The 19,681-nt window shown below is 41.5% G+C and overlaps 1 protein-coding gene across 3 annotated transcripts in view; it reads left to right on the top strand.

The window, feature by feature from the left end:
- Positions 1–19,681, top strand: part of rnf19b (ring finger protein 19B) — a 161,450-nt gene that overhangs the window by 123,683 nt on the left and 18,086 nt on the right. For all 3 annotated transcript variants that reach the window (XM_080211662.1, XM_080211661.1, XM_080211660.1), the window contains one exon: positions 8,471–8,772. In XM_080211662.1, coding sequence (XP_080067788.1) covers positions 8,471–8,772 — 302 coding nt within the window. The remainder of the gene's footprint in view (positions 1–8,470; positions 8,773–19,681) is intronic.

Here is a 19,681-nt window from a genome sequence, read left to right as displayed (position 1 = left end):
ATATGGAATGTCATTTACATTTTTAAAATGATCACTAGTAGGTTGATTATCAATCGATGTATTACTGGGGTTTATACTGTAGGACCACCATAATTAAGAATTTTTTTCCAGTTTTTTTTAATTGTAAGAACAGTTTAAAAACTGTTGCTACCCAACCATTATTACTGCCAGACATCAAGGAGATTTTCAACCCACTGTTCAATATTGTGGGCACTGGTGGGGGTGTCAACAGTCATTCCCACAAGTTGCTATAGTCATTTTTGCCCTATACATTTTCCTATATGGTGGTTTACAAACCTCCTCTACGCCTTCTCTGCTACACACTCAGCCCTCTTAACACCAACTACCGTTGCTCTTTCCAACCTCAGCCATTTTAGGAATCTCCCTCCCACCCTTGCCTGTTTCAGAATCATAGAATTGCTGCTGTGTGAAAAGAGGCTGTTTGGCCCATCATGTCTGCACCAGCTCTCCGAATGAACGTTTCACTTGGTGCCATTCTCCTGCCTTCTCCCCATCTCCCTGCACGTTATTTCTTTTCAAATAACAATCAAACTTCCTTTTGAATGCCTCGATTGAGCCAAGTTCCCGGTCAGTGCACTTCAGACCCTAACCACTCGCGGGGTGAAAAGGTTTATTCTTGTGTCGCTTGTGGCCCTTCTGCCAGTTACTTTGAATCTGTGCCCTCTTGTTCTTGACCCTTTCATTGGTAGGAACAGTTTGTCTGTATCTACTCTCTCCAGACCCCTCATGATTTTTGAATACCTCTATCAGGTCTCCTCAGAGCCTTCTGTTCTCCAAGGAAAACAGTCCCAGCTTCTCCAATCTGTCAACATAACAGAAGTTGTTCATTCCTGCAACCATTTCCATGAATCTTTTCTGCACTCTTTCCTGCCTTCCTGTCTTTCCTAAATTACATTGCTCCAGTTGAGGCTTAACTGATGTCAATACAAGTTCGACATGACCTCTTTGCTCTTGCAATCTGTCTTCCTATTAATAAAGCCTAGGATACAAAAGTAAGATGCAAAAGTCTGTTATTTTTGTTTGTAAGATACAAAGAACTGAGAACACGTACCAACCGACTCAAGAACAGCTTCTTCCCTGCTGCCACCAGACTTTTGAATGGACCTATCTCGCATTAAGTTGATCTTTCTCTACATCCTAGCTTTGACTGTAACACTACATTCTGCGCACTCTCCTTTCCTTCTGTATGAACGGTATACATTATCTGCATAGCACGCAAGAAACAATACTTTTGACTGTATACATGTGACAATAATGAATCAATTAAGATACTGAATGCTTTGTTATCTGCTCTCTCAAATCTGTCCTGCCACCTTCAGTTACAGAACATATACACTTGGGTCCCTCTGCTCCTGCACCCCATGTAGAGTTGTACTCTTTGTCTCTCCATATTCTTCCAATCAAAATGAGTCACTTCACATTTCCCAATTTGACCTTCATTTTCCACCTGTCTGCCCATTCCACCAACGTGTCTGTTCTTTTGAAATTCTATACGGTCTCCCTCACAGTTTACAATGGTTCCAGGTTTCGTATCATCCAAACATTTTAAAATTCTGCCTCATACACCAAGATTGAGGTCATTAATGTAAATTAAGGTAAGCAAGGGAAATTCCACCACAAACCTTGCTACAGCCTGAAAAACATCCAATAAGCATTACTCCCTCTTTTCTGTCACTTAGCCAATTTTATATCTATGTTGTTACTACCCCTTTTATTCCACGAACTTTAACTTGCTCAAGTCTTTTGTGCGGCACTATATCAAATGCTTTTTGAAAGTCCAAGTACACCACATTAGCAGCATTTCCCTCATCTACCCTGTTAACCCTTCAAAAACTTTAGCAAGTTAATTAAACATGATTTTCCCTTCCATGCTGGCTTTCCTTAATTAACTCATTTATCAATTTTGCCCCAAATTATTGTTTCTTGAAGTTTCCCCACCAGCAAAATTAAAGTCTCTGGCCTGTAGTTACTGTGTTTGTCTTTTATACTTTTGTAAACATGGGTGTAATGTTTACAATTCTCCAGCTCTCTGGCATCATCCCCTGAGTTTAAGGAAGACCAAAAAAACGTGGCCAGTGCTTTTGCAATTTTCACTCACTTCTCTCACTGTGCTTGGATGCATCTTATCTAGTCCTGAGGCTTTATCCAATACCACCTCCTTATCAATTTTAAACCCTCATCGTGATTGAATTACCTCCTCTTCCAGCCTCAGTAGCATCTTCTTCCATGGAAAGACAGATGCTAATTATTAATTTAACTATTTAATATTCAGTTATGGGAGCTATGCCATCTTGCCTTCATGTCTCAATCCACCTTTTGGTCCCTAAGTGGCTTACTCCTTTTTAATATCTTTTTTACTATTTGTATGTCAATAGGAGATTTTGGGATTACCTTTTGTATTAGCTGCCAGTCTCTTTTCATACTCCCTCTTTGCTTTTTGACCTCCCTGCTTGATCTTCTATATTCAGCCTGGTTCTCAGTCATATCTTTCACCTGACACCCGTCATTAACACACTTTTCTTATTTATCTTATAAATTTGTCATCCAGGAAGTTCTGGATTTCATTGCCCTACCTCTCTTTTTCGAGGGAATATGCCTTGATTTTGCCTGAACCATCTCTTCTTTTGAAGGTAGCCTGTTGTTTAGCTACCATTTTTCCCACCAACCTTTGATTTCAATTTGTTTGGCCCATATCCATTCTTACTCCATTGAATATGGCTTTGCCCCAATTAATGGTTGTTCTGTTACTTGGTTGGCATCAATGGGAGATCCATAACCCAGTGACTGAGGATGATTTCCATAATGTTAACCTCGTGGAGAATGCTCCAACCATCGTAAAGTCATACAAGGTACAACAGTACAAAATGTCTGCTACTTTCTGAAGAGAAAGATGTTCTCTTCCATTTCCCACTTTAAATCTCTCCATGTTGCACATCACTTTTCTGCTGATGGAACTAGCAAATGACTTGGCCACAGATTTCTCCCTCTGCCATTAGCTAAATGACCCCTAAATGCTACCTGGGAGCATCCTAGCTGATTCTTCCATTCAATTTTCTTCCTTGCCTGTGGACTTTTCCCTGAGAGCTGAGCTAAGACTAGAAATTCTGTACACCGCTGTGCAGCCTGATATTGTATTCAGAGTAAACCCTTTAAACAAAGGTGAATGGTATGTTGGCCATCATAGCAAGGGGACTTCAGTATAGGCATAGGGATATTTTATTACAATTGTACAGGGTGTTGGTATCGTGTGCAGTCTTGATGTCCTTATCTGAGGAAGGATGTCCTTGCTATACAGGGAGCATGGTGAAGGTTTACTGGGCTGATTCCTGAGATGGCAGGTCTGTCATATGAGGAGAGACTAAGTCAGATAGAATTATATTCATTGGAATTTAGAAGAGTGGGAGAAGTTTCCAATGGAGTCCAGAACTAGAGATCGTAGTTTGAGGACAAGGAGTAAACCTTATGGGACTGAAGTGAGGAGAAATTTCTTCAGCCAGAGGGTGGTGGATCTGTGGAATTCACTACCACAGAATGTAGTTGAGGCCAAAATGTTGTCTGATTTCAAGAAGAAATTAGATATAGCTCTTGGGGCGAAAGGGATCAAGGGATATGGTGGGAGGTGGGAATCAGAATATTGATTTTGATCGGCCATGATCAAAATGAATGGTGGAGTAGGCTTGAAGGGCCAAATGGCCTACTCCTGATTCTATTTTCTATGTTTACTTGTGAAGCAGTTCCGTTTGTTAATTTATGTTTAGATTCTTTCCACTCCCCCTTTCAGAAAAGTCATTCACTGTGCTGCATTTCTGAACACAATACATTTGGCGTTGGACTTGGGAAGGGTGTGGCAATCCTACTGCTGCAGCTATAAAGTACTGGCTTGGTTCCCAAATAACAACAAAGTTCAAATCTTCCTCGACAATAATGTTTTTCTGCTCCCAGCTGGGCAACTACAATTGAGACGGCGTGTCAGTCAACAGGACCAATCATGCTCTGGAATATTAATGGACCCTTCCCCCTTTGTTTTTTAATTCTTTAACGGGATGTGGGTGTCCCTGGCAAGGCCAGCATTTGTCGCCTGTCCCTAATTACCTTTGAACCAAGTGGCTTGCTGAGGGCAGCCAAAGTCTGGATTTGAACTGTGCTGCTATTTGGTAGGGTTTTTTTTTACAACAATCATTCGCAATTGTCACCACAGGGACTGGCTTTATATTCCTTTTTTTTCTATTAATTGAATTGAGATTCCACAGCGCTCATGTTGGGATTTGAACCCCTGTTCCTAGGGCATTAGTGTGGGCTTCTGCATTACTAATCCAGTGACATTGCCACTACACCACTGCTTTTTACATTCTTCCAATGCTGCTTTTCCAATATTCAACTTTTGACTGTGTAAAATCTTAAATAAAACATAATCAAATGAAATGGAACTGATACATAGTGGGTCTCAGATTCACACGATGTACCAGTGGGGTTGCGGGCACTTTCATCAAAGGTTTTGAGGAGGGAGTTAAAGATGGAGAGTTGAAGGGAGGGTGTTTTACTGAGGATGGAGTTGAAGTCTCTTCTGTTTGTGGTGGGCCACCAAAAACTAGAGTTGGAGGATTAGAATAGTCATGAGGAAACTGGGGCTGGAAAGTACCCCTGATATAGGGGAGGGTTTGGACCACGGAGACATTACAAGTGCAAGATTTTAAATCTAATACATTGAAGATGCAACACCAATATAGATCAATGAGAATTAGCAATAATAGGCAAACAGGTCTTGGTGTGAGAGAGGATTATTTGAATAAATTGAAGTTGGTGGAGGGTGAAGGATGGAAAGCCAGTGATGAGATTGTTAAATATTATGTAAATAACTTGGAAATTGCTACATGGAAACAGGTCCTCCAATCAAATCAGCCTATGTTGATGTAATCCTAAACCATGTACCTGGTGTATTTCCATCAACCTTTATCCCTCTGTCCTTCAATCACCTACCTGACTCATTCTCACAAGATGGCACAATCTTTCTCTGTTATTGATTTGAGTAACGTGTTTTACCGTGACAAGCCCAATGTCCCTCATTCTACACCCCTTTGTCATTGGTAGCCACATCCCTACCTATTTTTAAATGCCTCTATCAAATGAACGACTAATCTCATTATAATTAGTTAATTGTGAGGTGACAAAAACTTTTATTAGGTTTTCAACAATGGCGAAGCTGAGCAAACATGAGAATAAACATTTTTAGTGATGGGTAAGACGTAGGTTTAAAGCTCAACTCAGGTTTGCACAGGGTTTTAAAAAATTCTTTCACCAGTTTTGGATGCTGCCGGCTAAACCATCATTTGTTACCCCATCCTTAATTGCTCTTGAGAAGGTTGTGGTGAACTGTTTTCTTAAACCACTGCAGTCTTTCTGGTGTAGATACACCCACAGTGCTGTTAGGAAGTGAGCTTCAGGATTTTGACCCAGCAACAGTGAAGGAACGGTGATATACTTCCAGGTCAGGATTGTACTTTGCTTAGAGGGGAACTTGCAGGTGATGGTGTTCCCATGCAACAACTGCCCTCCTCTTTCTCAGTGTTAGAGGTTGTCTGTTTGGAGGGTGCAGTCGAAAGAGTTTTGGTGAGTTGCTGCAGTGTATCTTGTAGACATTACACACGGCTGCCATCGTGCATCAGTGGTGGAAGAAATGAATGTTTAAAGTGGAGAATGGGCTGTTGATCAAATGGGTTGCTTTGTCCTGGATAGTGTAGAGCTCTTGAGTGTTGCTGGAGCTGCACCCATTGAGACAAGTGGAAAATATTCCATCTCACTCCTGATTTGTGCCTTTTCAGGGGTCAGGAGGTGAGTTACTTGCCTCAGAATTCCCAGCCTTTGACCTGCCGAGGTTTTAAACAGTCTGACACAGCAACTGGGAAAAGAGCCGGAGTTAGCAGCAATAAAGCAGGATTTGTACCCAGGGATATAATGGTGCAGGCCTCCAGAGGTTGAGTTAGTCAGAGGAAAAAACTTGCAGTTAATTTCCAGTACTGGGAACAAAATTCATTCAAGGTGGTCCCACGGGATTCCTTTCAGATATTGCCAGAGTTACAAAGCCACCTGTGCCACCAGCTGCTCTGATTTCTGAATATAGTTAATGAACTAAGTGTCACATCACAGTCAGCCTTCTGCACCCAATCAGTTTGTTCCCTTATTTTGTTTGACACAATCTCATTTTGATTGGATGGGACTTTCTACCAGTCCGTTGGAAGAGTGAGGCTGAGGCATTTGGAGACAGGAGATACTGTGTTGAAACCTCTTGAAATAAATCCAACAAGAGCTGGTGACCCTACTTCATACCCATGTTCGTCCAGACAGAAAGCTGCTGTGGGGAGGTGTGAATTGAGAGGACATGGAAGAGTTGGGCAGACTTGAGCATCTTTGGAATGATGCAAGCAAAAATCTGGTGTAAGTTATGGGGAGAGGCAAGGAAAAAGGTAGCGATCATTGCGTAACCATAAATAGTTATGAAGCAACACTGCTGAATCATGGACAGTATAGCACCTGTACTAACTTCATCAGAGCTGCCAACATTAAAGAAATATTAAGACAATGAATGATCTTCATAAAGAATGAGGGAGCTTTTAAAACCATTGGGAGCCATGAAGCTTTTACTTGACAAGCAGAAGAGAGACACCTGCCAGATCTGGTGTTCAATATGTCTCCTGATACCCATTATCGCATAAAATATGATTTTTCTTTAGATTAATAAAAACCTTTGGGCATTTTATCTGAGCAAGTGAAAGCTATATGGAGCTACTATTACTGGGTGCAAAGAAACTGTAATGACCATGCTTATCTACAGGAGCAGTGCAAACTCACAGATATATAAAGTTCCCATGCTCACAGTTAAAAACTAATTAGGTACAGCATCATAATCTCTATAAAATGTAATATTATATAGAACAGTACAGCACAGTACAAGCCTTTTGGCCCTCGATGTTGTGCCGAGCTATGTCTGAACCCAAGATCAAGCTGTCCCACTCCCTATCATCCTGTGTCCCGTGTGCCCATCCAATAACTGCTTGAAAGTTCCTAAAGTGTCTGACTCCATCATCGCAGTAGGCAGTGCATTCCACACCCCAATCACACTGAGTAAAGAATCTACTTCGGACATCCCTCCTATATCTGCCACCATGAACCTTGTCGTTATGCCCCCTAGTAATGGCTACATCCACCCGAGGAAATAGTCTCTGCATGTCTACTCCTATCTATCCTCCTCATCATCATATTGGCCTTCCTTACGACAGCATTGCAAAGCAATCTTAATTCATACCAAATTCTCCAAAACATCCCTTCCTTGCTTTTTATGTAGTGCATGTTTGGTGTCATCATCACCACCTCTTGTTAGGAAATGGTTTGTGAATTTGAAGTCACAGCTGCAATGGTCTTGCTGATTTGACATCTGAACATAGTCACACATTCATAGATATCATAGAACCCTACAGTGCAGAAAGAGGCCCTTCAGCCCATTGAGTCTGCACCGACCACAATCCCACCCAGGCCCTACCCCCATATCCTCGCCCACTAATCCCTCCTAACCTAAGCATCCCAGGACACTAAGGGGCAATTTTAGCATGGCCAATCAACCTAACCCGCATATCCTTGGACAGTCAGTGACTGGAAGTGGTGTGTGTAATTCCTGTGTGGTATGTGAACCAGCCTTGTTCAAGTTTCTAATCTTCTTTTGCCCAATAATTCAATAAAATCCTGAAATTTGGTGGATACCTTTCACATTGACACATTTGTAAGGTATAAAGCTGCCTTGTCGCAGTGTGCTTTGAATCAGTTTGATTACAGATGAAATTGAGAAAATCTTGCTTAAAAAGTATATTTTCTGAAGATACGTTGCACGTTAGCTATTCTGTATTTTTCTTTCTCTCTAGATTCCCCTTTCCTCTTAAAAGCTATTTCCTCCTGGAGTACTGTCCTTTGAGCTCGCACTCCACTCTGTTGCATTGTTGAAATGGCCATTCTTAATGTGTCGTCATGGGCAGAAAGAATTGGGAGGGACTGAGCTGTGAGAAGGGGGGTGGGGAGAATCACAGCCAAGCCTTGTGCTTTCTGTACCTATTATCTACACACACCCAGGTGCACATTTGCAGTAGGCAACAGTTAATGTTACCTGATTAAGAGTAGGAATCCTGGTCAAGTATTTTTTTTTCCCTTTCTAAACATTGATGTCAATTATAATGCCTGACTTGTTGTTCTGACTGAAATCAATTAACTGAACATACACCGAAAACCCAGGACCTTTCCCTTGTTCTGGATCAGTTTCACACTCTGGCCTATCCATTTACCATTGAGCCATTGGAGGAATCTGTAAGCCAGCAGAAACAAAAATGAATTTGTTATGACTGAGGCAATTGTTGAATCGTGGCAGCATTTTCTACTTAATCCAATTCATCTATTTTTCTTGTTCAAGGTATCATCAGGTTTTCTGGAATGTCCCCTCTGTTTAGTGCGTCATCCGCAGGAGAATGTACCCGAAATCATGACATGCCATCACCGCTCCTGCCTTGACTGTTTGCGCCAGTACCTGCGCATCGAGATCACAGAGAGCCGTGTGAACATCAGCTGCCCCGAGTGCTCAGAGCGGCTGAATCCGTACGATATCCGGATGATACTGAATGACCAGGCGCTGATGGAGAAGTACGAGGAATTTATGTTACGTCGGTACCTAGCTTCTGACCCTGACTGCCGATGGTGTCCTGCACCAGACTGTGGGTATGTGCTTCTTTTTAAAAGCAATCTGGTTACTTACAGTATGATCTCACTCCTGCAACTGACGGAGGTGCTCAAGGTCATGAGGAGCCCACACAGAGTGGAGATCGGGAGAAACTTCCCTTTTGGTGAAGGGGTCAAGAACCAGGGGATATCAATTGTAAAGTGATTGGTAAAAGAACCAGAGGTGAGATGAAGAGAAATTTGTTTAGCAAAGTGAGTGAATTGGACTTGGAATGCACTACTTGAACATGTGGTGGGGATACAAAAAAGTGTGGCTTTCAAAAGGGAATTGGATAATTATTCAGAGAGAAAAGCCTTGGGCAGGGGCTCTAACAGAGAAAAAATTGGGTGGTTGTAGTAGCTAGAATTATGCCAGAAACGAGCAGTTCTAATTATGATGAAAAATGAGAAACTTTTCCGACTAGAACCAAGAAAACTAATGGTGATGGGGAAGTTAATAGATTAACAAAATTATGTAAGTTTTTCAAGGTTAAACAACCAAAGGTCAATTGTACTAATTGGCAAATCAGCAACAAGAGGGAAAAATGAAGGGAGAGGTTTGAAATTTTTTTTCCTCAAAGGCCATTATTAGAACATGGAAATTTCTGACTTAAAACTCAAAAGTGGCATCATCGTTAGCAGAGAGCGTGCAGCAGTGTCAGTAAGATTCAGAACAAATATTTAATTTGTTTAATGCTTTTTAGTGGTTAGTTTGTTTTAGTGATATTATTTAACTACTTAACTAAGAACACAGTGTTGTCTATAAATACATATAGGTTGAGCTATGGCAGAACAGCCTGCATGTCTGGCCTGCAATATGTGGGAGTTTGTAGATAGCAAGACTGCAGTTAATGTGTGCGCTTCAAATCTGACTGAGTCATTGAGCTAGAGAAACTGAAAAGGCTTGAACATCTGGGCAGTTTGTTCCAGAGCTTGGCCATACCTCACTGAGCTCCAGCAACAGCACCAGTGTGACCATGGGTATACTGAGTAATGGTAAGGATCTGCAGACATTGACCCTATCCAACAGATACAGTTGTTGCTTGTGAGGATGCTGCAAGGACCAATTGGAAGATGACCATGGCATCTTGGGAGGTGGGGAACCTCAGTCGTTGGGGATTCAATAATTAGGGGGATGGGTAGCATCCATCTTGTGAGCAAGAGTAGAGTATCCCAAATGGTATGTTGTCTACCTGGTGACAGGATGAGGGACATCTTGAAGTGGGGATTTTAGCTCCCACTTAGATTGGAATTAGCAGACTAGCTCTTATCAGATATTTTGAGTCTGTTCAGGAGTTTTCAGTAACATATCCTAGAACGAGGCCATATTAGGTTTAATAATGAGTAACTAGTCCAATTTAGTTAACAGCTGAACAATACATGAAAATTTATCTATCTGTGATCAAAATATGATTGAGCTCAATCTTGTATTTGAAAGAGAGAAAGAGAAATAGGCTCCAAGAGTCCAGATTTAGGTAATATCTAATTGAATGAGACAGAGATTGCCCAGAGTACTTGGCAAGTCTGTTAATGGGTAAAACGGCAGAAGATTGGTGGGGCAATGTTCACAAAAGAATATAAAATAATACAGAGCCTTTTATATCCTTGGGGACAAGAGCTCTATTTTCCAGAACAAAACAAGCATGGATGACTAGAGGTAAGTGATAACATAAAGCTAAACCGCGCAAGAAGAACACACACATTCTGGCGAATGGAGGATACAAAGAACAGCGAGCAATGACAAAAAGAATAATAAGGGATACTAATAGAGTCTATGAAAGAAACATGCCAGAGGTATCAAAATCAACACAAAAAAGCTCTTACAATTATTTTAGGTAAAAGAGAGTAAGAACAATGTGGCCACTTTTAAAAAACAATGGTAGTCTTGTTAAGTGGTTGCAACTGTATTTAGAGTGAGGACATTTCAAGGAAACTAATATTAAACTTGGGAAGACAATGGCCTAGTGGTACTATCGCTAGACTATTAATCCAGAAACTCAACTAATGTTCTGGGGTCTCAGGATTGAATCCGCCACAGCAGATGGTGGAATTTGAATTCAATTTAAAAAGTCTGGAATTAAAGATCTAATGATGACCATGAAACCATTGCCGATTGTTTGGAAAAAACCCATCTGGTTCACTAATGTCTTTTTAAGGAAGGAAATCAACTCAGTTGTATCAGTGGTTCAAGAAGGCAGCTCACCATCATCATCTTCTAGGGCAACTGGGGATGGGCTGCCAGTTACATCCATGAGTGAATAAAATTGGGTGATAGGAACTTAACAATAACAAAGAAAGTACTGGCAGCAGGAAGTAACTAATTCCCAGGACCTCCTCGTCCCTGGAATTTAAAGGTGAAAACATTGCTGATGCTTTAACTACAATCTTCCAAAGTTTTCTCGGTTCAGAAACTGGTCCTTTAGATTGCAAATTACTTTGCTACCAAGGACACCAAGGAATCATAAGGCACTTAGCCTAACATGTGTTGTTGAGAATTTAGTTAAAGTCTCCAATTAAGTTCAGAGTGACTGAGCACCTTAAACTTCTCAGTTGATCAAATTTTTGGACACAGGAATTTCTGTGCACATTATTTGCATGGATTACCAGATGAAATTTGGTAAAGTTACTCATAAGAGACCATTAGATAAAAATGATTGACTTGGTTAGGAAATTGACTTTGTGGCAAGTGCCTGAAAATAGGGAGAATGGTCAGGTATTCTCTTTTGCAGATGTGATTAGTGGTGTCCTGTGGGGAGGTGTGTTGGGACCTCAACCATTCACTGTTAATTGACAACTTAGATGATGGGGAAAGAGAGTCACCCAGATTTACCAATAACCCAAAAATGAGATGATATTGTAAGTTGTGTGGGTGGAAGCATACAATTACAAAGAAATATTAATAGATCAAGTGAATGAGCAAAACTGTGGGAAATGAATTCCCATGTAGGCAACGTGAGGTTTGAATCTAGAAAAGATTGGTCAGAGATTGAACCTCCGATGTTTCTGTCATTTCATCGTATGGAACAATATGACTTGAGTCCATTGCATAGATCATTTAAGATGACAAAAAGAACTGATGCACTTTGTATCCAGAGGACAAGGAGAGTAGAAGTCAGACTTCAGCTTTGTGAAATCCTGGTAAGACTATACCTGGAATACCATGTTCAGTTCTTGTTCCATAACTTAAAAAGTGTTAGGGGACAAGGTCAGAAACCTCAAGGTACATTATGAAGTTAGACTAGGAAGTGCTATTTTGGCATTAATGTGAGGATATGATGTTTCACTCCTCCAAATTTTATTTAATAACAGTTTAATTATAACAAATGCATTAGTTTAACATTTAACAATTGAGCAATGCTTAATCATGTCAAGCTACAGTTATTAATAGCTAACCTATCCCAATGAGTTCCAATTCCAGCAATATTCTTCTTGCAGACTTAAAACCACTCTTCAAAATCAGTTAGCAAACACAGGCTTGCGTGTCTCTACCTGTTAACAATCCTAAAGTATTTTGAACATCGTGAGTGAGAGAGAGAGAGACACCTGTCTTCTGACAGCCCCAAATAGCAACCACCAGAGAGACACGGACACCTTTTTTGCTTCTTTCAGAACTAGGCAGTAACTGCATGGATTTTTAAAGGCTGTCTCTCCTGCAAGCTTAGCTCCACCCATTAACACATGACTCTCTCTGTCAATCAACCTACTCTGAAACACCAGGAGAAAACCTAAATAAATACAAATGCATTAACTCATATTAAACTGATACCCCATTAGCTAAAATTAATTATTATCCTGGATTCTCAGCATGGAGCTGCATATTACCCAGACAAATCCACACCATATAAAACAGAGCTGAATTTTAAACATGCCCCTTGCAGGTAACATTAAAAAAAATTTCTTAAAGGCACAGTATCATCACAGCCTTGGAGGAAATGCAGAGTGGGTTTGCTAAAATGGTACCTGTGCACCAAGGATCAAATTATAAGGAGAGAATACGCACAACAAGAATTATATCTGATGGAATTTAGAAGATTAAGAGATGATTGGATATTTTAAGCTGTTCAAGGGAACTGATAGGGTAAATAGAGCAAAATCTTTCTCTGTTGGTTGCGGAGTCCAGTGGGGTAAGGGCACAAAGTCTTAAAAACTAGAAGCAGGTCTCTCAGCATAAAGTTAGGATCCACTCCTACGCACACAGGATGGTAGCAGTCTGGAACGTGTTAGCAAATGGCAGTTGATACTGAGGCTGTTGTTAATTTTAAATCTAAGAATGGTGGATTTCTGTTGGAGATGTATGGGAGAAAAGACCATACATCAGCCACGATATTAGAGTGGCAGAACAGGGGTTAAATGGCCTCCTCCTTTTCCCATGTTTCTGTAAGTGAATGAATGAAATTCAGTCTGTGATGTCATCTAAATGGCTTTGGTAAATATTTGAATATGACGAATCTAAAAAGGAAATGAGATTGAATGGATAGCTCTCGTTTAATCATTAGGTCAAAGACTACAAGCCAAACAGCCTACTTCTATGCTTCAGTTGATATTGAGCTCTGTGATAAATCATAACTGACGGAGAGGTGCTTCTAATGAATTAGTGATGCGGGGTGAAAAAGAATACTGATGTTTTACTTTGGCAAGAAGTTGGACAAATAGTGTGCTTGTATCTGATTATTGACGACATGTAAATTGTCCTATTTTGTTGGGGGAAAGGAATAAATCCACATGTTTGCATATTTTCTATCTGTTTATCACATTAGCCTGATGTATAGTACAAGTGTGTAGGCAATTTATTGATCTTGTGCACATACCTGCTCACACTGGAAAATATGCCTGACGTTCAACAGAGAAGTGATATACACCCCAGGCACAGCTGCCATCTCCCAGGATGGATGGATACCATCATTATCATTCATAGTCCAATCATACAGTGCATGGAATTATACAAATACCAACATGTTTGACAAATTAAGATAGGCTTGTGATAGACGGAAGTGATGAACCCATTATCAAATTGCTCAATTAGCATCTCACAAGGCATTTTGAGCATGGGATGGAGCATACTGAAGTGCGTAAGATCCTTATGCACAGCCTTCCCAATGCCACGTCCCTCGATTTGGATACTGAATGCCTTTTGGAAGAGGGACATCCTGCAAGATCAGCGTACCTGGTATGGTGAGGGTTAACGTGGGGACTGGGAATGTGATGTAAAGAGACACATAACCTGAGATTAGGGTCAGTTTGTGGACTGGACAGAGACCTGTGTGGAAGCAAGCATGGAATTAGCATTTAGCTTAGGCTGTACGTTGTATGTATGTATGTATGTACATCATTGTTTGTTTGTTTTTCAATAAACCCATAATAGTCAACCATACAAGACCCAAAACCTCTCTGCGTGACTACTGAACAGAGACCATACAAGAAACCGCACCCCCCCCCCCCCCGCCCCGCCCCCAAGAGACTGCAGAAGGCACAGGAAAGTCTTGCTACTCACGTTTGATCCCTGAGCCATCACTAAATTCTGGTGGGCTCGGGGATAATCAGTTGTCCTCACAGGTGAGTTTAATTGACGCACCACTGTTTATGGGCAACTTATCCCTCAGTGGTTCCCTTTTGGCCTCCAACTTAACCACAGAAAGGTTTCCTGTTCTCGACTCAGTGGTGCGGCCGCCAAGTTCCCTACCGCAACTGATTGGATTAAATCCAGTCCCTTAACTCTGTTTTTCTCTCTCCACCAAACTGCTGAGTGTTTCGGAACAATTTCTGTTTTCGTTTCAGATTTCTAGCTAACTGTGATATTTTTCTTTTTGACCCACACAAATGTTTTCTCCTGCACATTGGGTTTAAAAGCAGTCAACAAGTAATTAATCTTTAACTGCGCTGAGTTCCATGAATTGTTGACTTGAAAGCCAGAAATTCCTCAAGTAATCCACAACCTTGCTGAAATGGGAAATGGCCCCCATTCTTAAAACAATTTTATGCTGAATTTCAAAACTGCAGTAATTCACTTTGAAAGTGTTACATAGAGAGCACCGTTGTCATTTATACGACAGAATTATTAAAAGACCACAGCAGATTTTATCTCTGATAACTTTGATAGTGCTAAACTGGTTGTATTAAATGATAATAACTGTGCATGCAGCTAATGTAATCATTACAGTGAATTCAAACTTCTTGATAGGCTCTGGAGCAATGGAGCACCTGAGATCTTGGTTAACGGGAGGACCAACAGTACATTTTCTTAACCGTTGAGATTTAAGGATTGAGCAAGAAACAACAGGGAAAAAGGGTAAATTCAAGTGGCTATTCTCCCCGCTCTGCACGGGTTTCCTCTGGAAGCTCCAGTTTCCTCCCACAGTCCAAAGATGTGCGAGTTAGATGGATTGACCATGCTAAATTGCCCCTTAGTGTCAGGGGAACTTGCTAGAGTAAATGTATGGGGTTAAGAGAACAAGGACTGGATGGGGTTGGTGGTCAGTGCAGGCTTGATGGGCTGAATGGCCACCTTCTGTAACGTAGGATTCTATGATTCTATAAATGTGTCAAAATGCAGGAAGAGAAATGGCGATTAAAAGAAAGATTGAATTGAGAGAGTGGGGGAAGACACAAAGGAAAAGAAAAAATATATAAAAAGTTTTAAAAATTTGACACTTGACTCTAACAATTTACTACATCCTGTAACAAGATGAAATAATTAAAATTGTTCCCTTTCTGAACTGGTGTGATGAATTGGCACTGCTTTATAATTATACCCTTGTTTTAAAGTAAAAGATATTTGAGCTAATGCATTCCAGTCCTAACTTTCTGTAGCAAGTTTAATCGATAATCACTGTGCAAATCCAGGAGGTTCTTAGAAACAACTTGGGTGACCAAGGGCAAGTTGCTGGTTGGACAAAGCAGGGCGCAAATTGACCAGCTAGATCTGGAGATTTGCAACACATGGCGAATCTCCTAATCCCTTGCTGTTGTTGACTGATTTGGATATTAATAGCCGTGTACATTGTTACTGTGCTGCTGTGTTTCCGGTAAGGTCTGGCCCATTCTACCTTGGGTTATTTAACCACACTGAAATCATAGAAAAAAAAGTAAACACTTTGAAATTGGTTGTCTGGTTGGTGCCAGTTCCAGATTAGTGAACAATTTGCTTAATCTTAAAAAGGCAACCAGAGACAGGTGTGCACTAATTACTTGGCATGCTGCATAAGTATTAAAATCAAAACAGAATCGATCTGAAATGAGTCATGAGTCAGAATTTGACCTTTTTCTGAAGGCAGAGTCACATGGATGTGAAAACCCCATTACCACAGAAGTGTTTATTCCAGGTATTGTATTGATGCCCCTGCTGAATCATCTCTGTCTGGATCACGTCCCACCCACAGTCACTTTGTGTTATAGGAATTGATTTTTGGTTTCCTTGAGCCCTCGTTGAGCGGGGCTTAATTTCGGTCAGACAAGCTCAACGTGTGACACTTGAAGCAAAATGAAAATCCATATTAAATTATACAGTATTTGAGAGCATGCTTTAAATGCAGTATTAATTCTGAATAATCTGCTCATTGGTTTTATTTCAGGTGAAATTGTATTGGTTGTGGTCATGTCTTTCTGGTCAGACTGCAACAGACACCAAACCAGAGCCAGACTTCAAACAATTTTGAAGTGCAATAATTGATAGAAAGAACTGAATAAAGTGCAGGAGATATATATTTATTTATAAATTAATTACTAAAACTTTCATTGCCTTAGTGTAGAAAAGTGCAGAATGGTAAATGGTATGGAAATATAGATCCAATCTCTGAATACTAACACTGAGGATAGGAGTACAGAGTTAAAGGAGCAGTCAGAACTCGCAGCGATGAACTCCTCATGTACACACTGCTCAACACATGGAATGTGCCTCCAGATAGTAAGAAGTCTCACATCACCAGGTTAAAATCCAACTGGTTTATTTGCTCTTTCAGAGCGCTGCTCCTTCCTCAGCTGGGTGAGAAAGGAGGAGTGCTCCGAAAGTTTGTGACTCTCCATAAACCTGTTGGACTTTAACCTCGTGTTGTGAAACTTCTTACTGTAAGCCCATCCCAGTCCAACACTGGCATCTCCACATGATGGCCTCCAGATAGAGCAGGACTGAGGAGACAAAGATCCTTAAATCATTTTAAAAGCAGGTGGGTCCCATAAACTTGGAAGTTGGAAGCGTCTCCCTAAATGGAGCAAATAACCATCTTCTTATGATCGTAACTTATAAATAACTAGCCTTTGTTTACTATTTCTATTGGTGTAAATTTCCATTCGCGTTCGTGGCTGGGGTTCTCTAGTGTCACTGAAAGTGAATGGAGTTTTGGTTGGGATGCCATATTCTCCTTTCTCACCGGCAGCAGGCAGAGTGGGGGAGGTTCGGGCAGAGTGGGAGAATGCTGCCCTATATCCAATGACCTTGACTCAAATCTTCTGATCAGTGAAGGTTTGGTACTCGCCATTCATTATGCTTGTAGCTGTCCACAGGTTTATCACAAGGGCAACTTGCAGTATCTGGATATCCTTCTCAGCGCAACAAGCTCTGCAGGAAACTTGTGAGCAGGATACGCAAGAGTGTTCCCCCTCAACTAGTTAGATTGAAGAGTCCCTCATTCTCTTTTTGGCAAAAACAATTAAACTAAAATAAACAAACTAAGGGACGAAGCAAGGAGCGCAGCCCCTTTCAAAATAAGAGGGGGTGATTGGGGAGAACCACCCAAAATAAAGAAACGAAGCATAAAGGAAAGTTAAAGCATTCAGCCAAAATGTGATTAAAGGGATTAATATTTATCAAAGGGGTGAATAAAGAGTTCCTCACCAAAGACAAAGAAATTATGAATTAGAATATTTAATTGTAAAATCAGATATGTGGGGGAGAAAGAGATTGAGAGACAAGTAGAAAAAATTTAGATCTTCAACAATAATTAAATTTTCAGTGCCACGGAGGTTGTTTGGCAGTAGTTAAGATATCACTTACAATTCCTTCCTAATTTTTTCTGTCATTTTTTAGTGGATAGCTAAGTGGGGTGGCACAGTGGTTAGCACTGCTACCTCACAGCACCAGGATCCTGGGTTCAATTCCAGCCTCGGGTCATTGTCTGTGTGGAGACTGCACGTTCTCCCCATATCTGCATGGGTTCCCTCGGGGTGCTCTGGTTTTCTCCCACAGTCCTAAAGATGTGTTGGTTAGGTGGATTAGCCATGCTAAATTCTCCCTCGGTGTTACCTGAACAGGTGGTGGATTGTGGCAACCAGGGGATTTTCACAGTAACTTCATTGCAGTGTTAATGTAAGCCTATTTGTGATGCTAATAAATAAACTTCTGGCTGCTGCAACTTCATGCCCTCGGTATGTTTTAATATTGACTCAGTAAAATACTGGTTGACTGCAACTTGTAGGGAAGCAGGGAATATTGGGCTGCAGCCTGTTGATTTCATATTTAACTGTGCATGTGCAGAAGTCAGAAATTGCTGTCTGATTTACTTCTTTGTAACAAATGCTGATAGGCTTGCCATGCATTTTTCTCTTTACATTCACAGGTTTTAAGTCGGTCCACCTCGTGTCCAACGAGGGGCATACACGCGATGGGTTGTTCTGGGGCTGCTCTTGATTGTTCGAGATTGGCCTAGTGCTTCATGTCGTTAGTGTGTGCCTAAACTGGACCAGATAGTGGGCAAGACGACAGCTCAGTGACTATCGCTGGTTGCTGTGCAGACACATGGATTTGGGCTGGTGTCTGTGGGAGTTTGTGCATTCTCCCCGTGCTTGCGTGGGTTTTCTCCGGGTGCTCCGGTTTCCTCCCACACCCCAAAGATGTGCTGCTAGGCTGATTGGCAGGAATAAATTGTCCCTAAATCAGTTTCCCTCAATCTGGATGGCCATAAAACATTAGATAGGGGTCGTGGGTAGAGAGGTGGTCTGGCGGTGTTGAGATGGTGGCGCAGGCTCGTTGGGCCGAAGGGCCTGTTTCCCGGGCTGATTTTGTTCTTTGCTTCACGGTGTGACATACAAGTCGATGGGCAGAATTTTACGAAAAAGATTCTAAGTACTGAATGAGCAAGATTTTCAGACGCGCAAGTTTGAAAGTGCACTTAGTGCAAAAAAAAGTGGCAGGATGTGATTCTTACCAGCAAGAGTGGGTATAGCCTGAGCTCACTGGGATACTCAGCTGCAGCCCCAGCCACCCAAGGCCCAGTCACCACCCCTGCAGAGTTCCCTTCCTCCCCGATTTGTGGATTGCCTCCTCCCTGCACTCCCATTCATGTGGAGTTCAGTGCTTGTTTTCCCCCTGCCATGGCTCTGCCCCCATTCTGGCTCAACCCCTTGGTACTGTCCCTGGCATATTATTGGTGCCTAGTGGGCAATACTAGGCTGCCACTCCCCTACGGGCTCTGCCCTCAACTACCCTGGGGGCTTCACTGTTTTCTGATCCCACCAGCGAGGCCATGTCCGGTCCCCTTTGGTGGAGACCATACGGAATTCTCCCTGGGGAGAACCACAGCTGGGAAGTGGTGCAGGTAAGTGAACTGGGATGATAACGTCCAGGACTCGTTAATGACACACATTGCAATTTAAATCCAATTTCTACCCTTTCTGGGCATGAAGTGGATTTCGCTGGCAAACATCCCCAATAAGATTGGGGGAGTTGAAAAACTGGGCACGAACCTAATTTTTCACCTTCTGCCTGATCTTACCACCTTGCCTTGCCAAAAGTTGGGCACGATGAGGTTGTAAGATAGCAGTCAATGTGGGTTTTTTTTGGGATTGACATACGATTACAGCTGGTAACATTCTGATGTTACTGAGATGGCCTGGTGATGATTTTCTTGTCTGCAGACACGTCGACCAAGTGAGCATTAAGGTCTGACTTCAAACTTGCAACCATAGGTGTGAGGTGAAA

Source organism: Carcharhinus amblyrhynchos, chromosome 24 (assembly GCF_965287045.1).
Source record: "Carcharhinus amblyrhynchos chromosome 24, sCarAmb.v2.hapA, whole genome shotgun sequence".
Classification (NCBI taxonomy): Eukaryota; Metazoa; Chordata; class Chondrichthyes; order Carcharhiniformes; family Carcharhinidae; genus Carcharhinus; species Carcharhinus amblyrhynchos.
This window is presented reverse-complemented; position numbering and strand designations above follow the sequence as displayed.